This window comes from Solea solea, chromosome 11 (genome assembly GCF_958295425.1).
Source record: "Solea solea chromosome 11, fSolSol10.1, whole genome shotgun sequence".
NCBI lineage: Eukaryota > Metazoa > Chordata > Actinopteri > Pleuronectiformes > Soleidae > Solea > Solea solea.
In genome coordinates, this window is record NC_081144.1 from 10,144,698 (window position 1) to 10,152,832 (window position 8,135).

The 8,135-nt window shown below is 38.3% G+C and overlaps 1 protein-coding gene across 1 annotated transcript; it reads left to right on the forward strand.

Annotated features, from left to right (window-relative positions):
• Positions 1 to 2,281: 2,281 nt before the first annotated feature.
• On the forward strand, positions 2,282 to 5,872 carry hsd17b10 (hydroxysteroid (17-beta) dehydrogenase 10). Its single transcript, XM_058643144.1, has 6 exons — positions 2,282 to 2,436; positions 3,391 to 3,555; positions 4,445 to 4,609; positions 4,693 to 4,821; positions 4,916 to 5,024; positions 5,342 to 5,872. Exons 1-6 carry the CDS (start codon positions 2,413 to 2,415, stop codon positions 5,530 to 5,532), a joined length of 783 nt encoding a protein of 260 aa, XP_058499127.1. The 5' UTR covers positions 2,282 to 2,412; the 3' UTR covers positions 5,533 to 5,872.
• Positions 5,873 to 8,135: the final 2,263 nt, after the last annotated feature.

Consider the following 8,135-nt stretch of genomic DNA (forward strand, 5'->3'; position numbering starts at 1 on the left):
CTGGAGAACCTCCTCAAGGACAGGAGGACCTCTTCATATAATTGGTAAAAGAAAATGTGCATTCATGTGTGTTTCTGAACATTTCTAATCGCGATTCTTTTCAGTTCATGAACGTATGTCTGTCTGGGAATCGCGTAACTGCCCAGTAATTCGTTTGACTGGTTCCAAACCTGGCAGCTGACTCATTATATGGACACCAGTGTGTGCAGTGACGACTGTGGCGGTGTTTGAACATGAGTAAAAAAGCAACAGGTAATGTTAAACGAGCAGCGTCACACATCAAACGCTTTACATTAGAGGCAATAGTCTTTGATGACTTTGAAGGAAAGGAGCCAAAAGCCTTGTCAGGGTATTGCAAAACAAACCCGGTCACACCATTTAATAAGGATAATTGTGCATGTGGTTAAGTAGTAACGTTTCATTTGTACGCTGTTTTTGGCAACATACAGTTCTATTGATTTATTGTGAGGTGGCATCTGTCCAATCATTCATTCCAGGTCCTCAGGATTTAAAATTATATTTTTTAAGATTCTTGTTCACAAACAATTTGTAATGTAATCTTTTGTAATATCACAACCTTTTTGGAACATATAGTTTTGTTCATGTATGTAATTTTTTGTAACGTCCATTTCCCTCGTAAGTATGAACACATATCTGTATTTGTGCACATTTTGTGAAAGCTTACAAATGTGAACCTAATGATTACAGACAATTTATTGTTTAAGAACTATTTTGGTGATTATGTCGTCTTCTCCCAAATGATGTGGACTCCAGAGGAGACCAGTGAGAGCTGTGGGATGAGGTAGTAGTTTGTATAGTTTTAGGATCACACCAGATCTGGGAGATAACTATACAGCCTACTGTCTTTCTCACGACACTCAAACCAACACCTGCATGACGGAGCCTGACGGATACATCCATAATATCTTGTTGCCATGGTTATTGTAGCCTCCAGTGACATGTTTCACTTTGTCTTCTGGGTTGCGGCTGTGTTTTAAATTTGTTCTTTTGTTGTTGACAAAAGGTACATTTTCTCATTCGTATTTATTATACATCTATTAATATCAATTACCCAACGGTTTTGCAGCTCATTTTTCCACATACAAGACTCAACTTGGTGAAAGATGGATTAAATATTGAGTCGTGACAAACGATCTACTGGAAATGTTCAGTGACTACTGAGCTGATGTGTTTGTAGCTGTGCTGTGGTGAGGTAGTAAGTTGTGTTGTTGTGGGGTGTGGGATATTGCAGCCCCTCTTCTGGAGATACAACTATACAACTCACTGCCTTCCACAGTGTGGCAGTGTTCCAGCTCCTGGATTTTTTTTTGACAGCTCAAAAGATTGCAGGTCAAAAATCTGCTAGTGAATAGATATTTTGAGTTGATGATTTTTTTTTTCTTACATTTTTAGTTTGATAATTCCCTACTGCTACTAGAAAGATGATTAGGTCATGTTAGTTTTGCTGAACAAAATGATTAGCAAACTAATTTTTCTGTTGTCATTCTGTCTTGAATGAATAAAACAATAAATGTCAACCGCATGTGTGATTGTTTTATTCCACCTGTCTATGATGAAATCCTGATTCATTCCACTGGTGTATTCCTCACATGCGTGTTGTGAAAATGAAGGATATGTATGTAGTCTGACTTAATCTGTGCCTGTTTATTATTAGGACCAAGTTTGTTGAGTAATATCTATATTTATGTCTCAAACTACAGTAACTAAAAAACTACTAATGTGTATATGGTATATAGAGTATATAGTTTAAAACCTCGAAAATCAGAGAGGTGCTGTTCAGACCCACATGACCAAAGAGGCGTTTAAAGGACAGAGCTCTCACGCTGATTGTATCTCGATTACATTAATCAAAGGCGACGCCTTCCCCGATCTAGTACAACTTATTTGCTAAATATTTTAACACTGCCCCTTATAGATCTATAAATATAGTTCTACCAATTGATGTACCAAGTAGAATCTGATTTTAATAAACAAAAATATTATAACAAATTATATGGTTAACAGTCCCTGACAGACAAATACACAAAAAACAAAAATAATACAGAATCATAAAATATCAAAGTACATGCATCATAAAATTGTGTGCATTCCACGTTTAGCAGAGTGTGGGTCGTTTTAACAATTTTTTATACATGTATATTTTTCCATAACGCATGAAAAAAGACAAGTCATAATCTGTAAAAAGTGTCACAATTTAACGGACTGAAACAAAATATGTGGGAAGAAGCAGCGATCAGTGAACCATCTCGAAAATAAACGATCTTTGGCGTGATGAAAGTCTACTGACTGAGCAGTAGGCGGCGGTAAAGCCCCCTAAGCGAAATACCACCGCCGTACAACCAGAAGACGAAAAAGCACATTGTGACGTCACGACCGTCCGTCTGAACCAACATGGCGAACATTCGATGCGTCAAGGTGAGGAGAGACGAAATAAACCAGCCCTCGCGCCACACAACCGCACTCACAGTTCATTCGCTGACGGTTTGAAGTGTACAAAGTCCCGTGTTTGCGTTTTATGGGTTTTCTACTCCCGCCAGACAGTTTTACATGTAGTTAACTCTCAAGTTCAGCCTGAGTGTTTTCCAAGCGTGTCTCTTTCACCTGAGGCTAATTCTATTTTACAGGTGTTTGTCAGTAATATAACTAATTGTGTCTGACCGTGCAGACAAGTTTGGTTTTATTCACTCTGGTTTTGAAGATATTCCTCCCAAAATCTGTGTAGAACGCTCTGAGTAGGTGACACCACACCTGCTTGAACTGACCTAGGTCATTGAGCTCCATGTTTGAGCTCTTTGCCCCCATGTGGACTTTTACAATCGAAAAACAAACAAATCTTAAACTGCATTTCAGATGTCACATGACAACAATTAAAGTATATTACACTTGATGTATCAATAAGAGTTGGGTGAACTAAATAGAATCAATCAAATAAGATACCATTAATATGCACCAGTGTTTTTGAATGGGGACCCACTTTTATTTTTATATTACTTACCTGTTAACAACACTATCAGACCTATGATAGTGTATATAAACCAGCAGTGACAGGAAGCATTAATCACGTCAAACTTTTTTTTTAGCACTAGAATTCACTTCTGAAACTTGTTTTTGGTGCTCTCTTTGTGCTTATAGTCATATTTCAAACAGACAAATCCCAGCTGACATTGGGGTGAAAGGCTGGTACACAAGTCACCATTCACCCTCATATTCACACCTACTATCAAACCTCTGCATGTTTTTGGACTGTTGGAGAAGTAGCTGTTTAATGATCTTTCCCTGTTTGTTTGTTTATTTATTTATTTATTTGTTGTTCCCTTCTCCGATGTCCAATCCCACTAATGTGTTCATGTGTGTTTGTGTGGTGAACAGGGTATGGTTGGCCTGGTGACGGGCGGTGCGTCTGGTTTGGGCCGGGCCACTGTCGAGCGTCTTGTCAAGAGTGGGGCGTCTGCCGTCATCCTGGACCTGCCCTCCTCTGATGGACAAGCCCTGGCAACCAGTCTGGGAGAACAGTGTGCTTTCGCTCCTGCAGATGTGAGTCCAAAACTCACCAGACACAGCAGAGTTGAACATGGTCACTAATATAAAATGTGAACAACTATCTCAACATCTGCTTTCGCCAGTGTATTTAATCATTTTATCTGACCAGGATGTAATGGAGGAAGAGGAGGAACATTTTCTCCACAAACTCTCCTCACCCAGATAAAGGCACATGCCCTAAAGGTTAAAGGCCTTTTAACTTTAAAACCTTTTTTGGGCATAAAGTGTCATTTATTAGGTTGAAAACTTATAGCAACATTGTATATTTATTTTTATATTTTACTTAAATTGTTCACAATTCAGATGAAAGTTTAACAGTGTGATTGCTGGCCCTCAAAATGAATGCAAAACGATTTGTTGGGAGTTACTGTGGAAGTTGTTTGTGCATTTATTGAGTGGAGCATCTCTTTTCACGTTTCATAAAGCACTCACAAACCCAAGTATCATGTTGGTCTGATGTTTAGAAATTATGGAATTAATTTTGTTTAATAAAATAATGAAACATTTATGAAATTTAAGAGAAATTTTGAATTCAGCTGCAGCTGTAACTGGATGTGTAATTCACTCTCAGCTCAGAAGATGGCACATTTACTGCCACATTTAAAATGCCTGCTAGGGCTGAAACAATAAATCTATTCATCGATTACTAACTTAAGCAACTATTTTGATAATTGTAATCAGTTTGAGTGTTGTTGTTTTTTCAGATTGTTTTCAGATCTTTCTGCTTAAATGTGAATATTTTCTGGTTTCTTTGCTCCATATAACAAAGAAATCAAAAACGGAATAGTTTTGGTTTGTGGACAAAACAAGACATTTGAGAACATCATCATCTTTAGGATCGGGAGTCACTGAGCCCTAATGCCTGCTTATATACATTCCGTAGGTCACATCAGAGGCAGAGGTGCAGAACGCAGTGTCTCTGGCCAGAGAGAAGTTTGGGAAGCTGGACCTTGCAGTCAACTGCGCCGGCATCGCTGTGGCTGTCAAAACCTACAACTTTAAAAAGGGCACTGCTCACAGCCTGGAGGACTTCCAACGTGTTATCAATGTACGGTGGACAAGAAGGAAAAACACAGTTGCAGTGCGTCAGACAGACGGTTGTGTGAAAACGGTTGTTTTCTTTCCCTGCAGGTGAATATCGCAGGAACATTTAATGTGATTCGCCTTGCGGTGGGTGAGATGGGGAAGAACGAGCCTGACGCAGACGGACACAGAGGCTGCATCATTAACACTGCAAGTGTGGCAGCCTTTGATGGACAGGTGAATTTAAAACACACGCATAACTTAGAAATATATATAAGTTTATCTGTTTATCAGCTTTGTTCTTTAAAAACCTTCCTGTATTTTGCTCTAGGTCGGTCAAGCAGCATACTCGGCCTCTAAAGGTGGCATAGTTGGAATGACTCTCCCCATTGCACGAGACCTGGCACCCATGGGCATCAGAGTCATCACCATTGCACCTGGTGAGTTTACATACACTAAACTGCATAAGACATTGGCCACAGTGGCATTCACATCCTACAAAAAATAACTAATATCAGACAATTACAGCAAATGTCGGACTAAAAGTATTAACAATAAAGTGTTGTACGTTCGGTTGAGTGCTACACTATTTGCTAATATTTAATATATTAATTAATATTAATTTACTGTCCTTGAGTGTTGCACTCACTCATAATGATAATAACAATAAGAAACTTTATTTTTATAGCACCTTTATGAACAAATGCTACAAACTGCCTAATAGACCGAACCATGTTGTCCTTGTTCCCTCCTCCAGGTCTGTTTTCCACTCCTCTCCTGGCTGGTCTTCCTGAGAAGGTGCAATCCTTTCTTGCCCGCCAGGTGCCCTTTCCCTCGCGCCTGGGAGACCCTGCTGAGTTTGCTCACCTGGTGACATCGCTGGCTGAGAACCCCATGATTAATGGCGAGGTCATTAGACTGGATGGAGCCATTCGCATGCAGCCTTGAGACAGATGTGTGTATGTCTATGTCTGTTGAATGTATTTATGTTGTTGAAGGCTGCAATACATACACACTTTCATCCATCCATTCATTTTCTACCACTTTATCCTCTCACAGGAGGGTCACAGGGGGTTGCTGTGCCAATCTCAGCTGACATAGGGCGATAGGCGGGGTCACACCCTGGACAGTTTGCCAGTCCATCGCAGGGCCACATACAAACTTACTGATGACTAATCATGTTTTAGAGCATTGCAGTACTTCATGAACTACACTTAGTTTTGTAAACTAATCCATGTTATAATAAACCTATGGTTGGTTTGATTATCCACACTCTTTCCTTGAAAAATCCTGTGTGAGTGTAGTTTTTTCTAATAAAGTTTGCACAGCGTCTTTAAAATCACCCTAATAGTACAAGGATTTAGAGTTACAAAATAAATGAGATTTTTTAGAAACATCCAATTTATATGGGAGCATATTACCAGAAAGAAGAGGTTTGAGAAGCAACTAAAGATATACAGTAGTCGGGCAGTCTTTTCCACTGACATGGTGGTTTTTTCCCAAATTTGAATCCTTAATGAAGAAAAACTACTGATTTTTTCCACTAGGTCACTTGATCTTACTGAAATACAAATGGTTCCTCGCCTTACTGTATTTTTCCGTTAACTTGCTGGAATCAGCTAGAAATATCGACTTTTTTGACAACTGCAGCACGTTGAATCTTCAAGATCTTTATGTGAAGTTCCTCTGAGCTTTTGATCGTGTTTCTTTCTAAAATTGAAAATATCACATGATAAAAACTGGTCAATAAGTTGAGAGGATTTCCAGAGAAATGCACTGTTGCCTTCAGTTCATCTGTGTTAATTGTTCCATGTCAACTGCTCACTGAAAAGTAGTCATTTTGTTTTGAATTAGAAAATACTATGACCCAAGTCTACAATTCTACAGTTCAGTCGGCTTTAAAAACACATTTTTTGACATTATAATTAATATTTCATGGTTTTTTTTGGAACAATGAACTTTTACATCTCAACCTCATCAATTTGTAGTAACTAAATGATGCTCTTTGAAACATTTGATGTCTTTTCTGTCTGGCCAAGGTCAAGGTTTTAGTCCAGTAAATGTGCAACACTATGTTTGAAGTAAGATGATGTAGGAGTAGGAAATTAGCATGTTGGAATTAAGTTCAGTGTGATTTGTCGTTGATTAATCTACATAAGGATTCACACAGGTAAAATCTGTGCAAAGGGGGAATAATGGAAATACATTTTTTGGAACAATAAAATAAGTTTAATGGAAGTTATGAGAATGAACTTGCATTTGAAATGATGAGTTAACTGATGATGATGATAAATCTGTGATTGAAATTTGTGCATGAAATAATATAATTTGTAATCTTGGTGTGTAAAGTAGTGTAATACTCCACTGAGAATCTCATTCCCAAATGTTTCAATATTTAGTGATAAATCGTGGAGGCATTAGAAAAACTGTAAAGCAGTTGCTGATTGGCCGAAGAGAAGACCTGTGTATCTGCGCTCGATTGCTTTTCCTTGACTAGTACCCTGATGTCTGTCACAGTAAATTGAAATTTAATTTTGAGGACTGAATTTGAAAATATATAGATTTTTTTCCAACGCAATGATACAAATTAAATAATACGTATTCAAATTATGTTATTCAAATTCAGTTTTTTGATGCAATTATTCAAGTTTAGCAATATAAATTCAAATATAAATGATTCAAATTCAGTTTCTGGTGGCACATATTTCAGCCCATAGTTTAGTCTAATTTTTTTCCTTTTGTTTGGTTTTGTTATGTGACATTGACGCTGCTCTTTTGTGGTGAGTTCAAGTGCTTACATGCATGTAATGTAATGTAAAAACAATGTTTAAAAGAATGTCTTTAAAATGAAAGAAACAGAAGGACACAGATATGTGGAAGATGTTGTGTGAGTTTATACTTAATACAAATAGTGCCGGACGCATTTTATTATTATTGTTTTATTTATTATTTGCATTCGAACATGCAAATGTGCAAAGACCTTCAGAATAAGCCTTTTTGTGTTTACGTGTTACGGTAACGGGTTTACTTTAAGTAGGCCGCCGTCTTGCACCACCACGTTTCTACAACAGCCTGAATTGACAAACCAGTCAAAGAAAAGAAAAAACACAGTAAATAACAGCTCTGTCCACATGAACCTGATGCATAAACCAATGTGTAGATGCCTGATGCACTTGAGGAAGGGAGCAGTGAGGGGAGGAGTCCTCCATTTAGCTATTTCTGCAGTTTTTGTGTGTAACTATTAAATCATGCAACACTAAAGATACCTTCTATCATCAAATCTCAGGATGGCGCCTCAGCTCCTGCTCTAAGTTTCTAAGTACTACAGTACTACGTAAACAAGCATATGACCTGGTTCAAGGCTCAGAACTACTGCAGAGAGCATTACACAGACCTGGCAACCTTTGAAAGCTACCATGATATAAGCATGCTAGATCCTACATTTCCCTATACTACGGCATGGATCGGACTGATTGATGACCCCAAATCCTGGAAGGAAAACCTTGGAAATGAGTCCAACTCCTGGAGATGGCCAGTGACTGGGGAAACAG

Bases quoted from the DNA above. Each gene is read 5' to 3' on its own strand.
- hsd17b10 (XM_058643144.1), top strand. From the start codon at position 2,413: ATGGCGAACATTCGATGCGTCAAG. The intron at 2,437-3,390 runs GTGAGGAGAGAC...TGTGGTGAACAG, and splicing joins CGAACATTCGATGCGTCAAG to GGTATGGTTGGCCTGGTGAC. The intron at 5,025-5,341 runs GTGAGTTTACAT...TCCCTCCTCCAG, and splicing joins AGTCATCACCATTGCACCTG to GTCTGTTTTCCACTCCTCTC.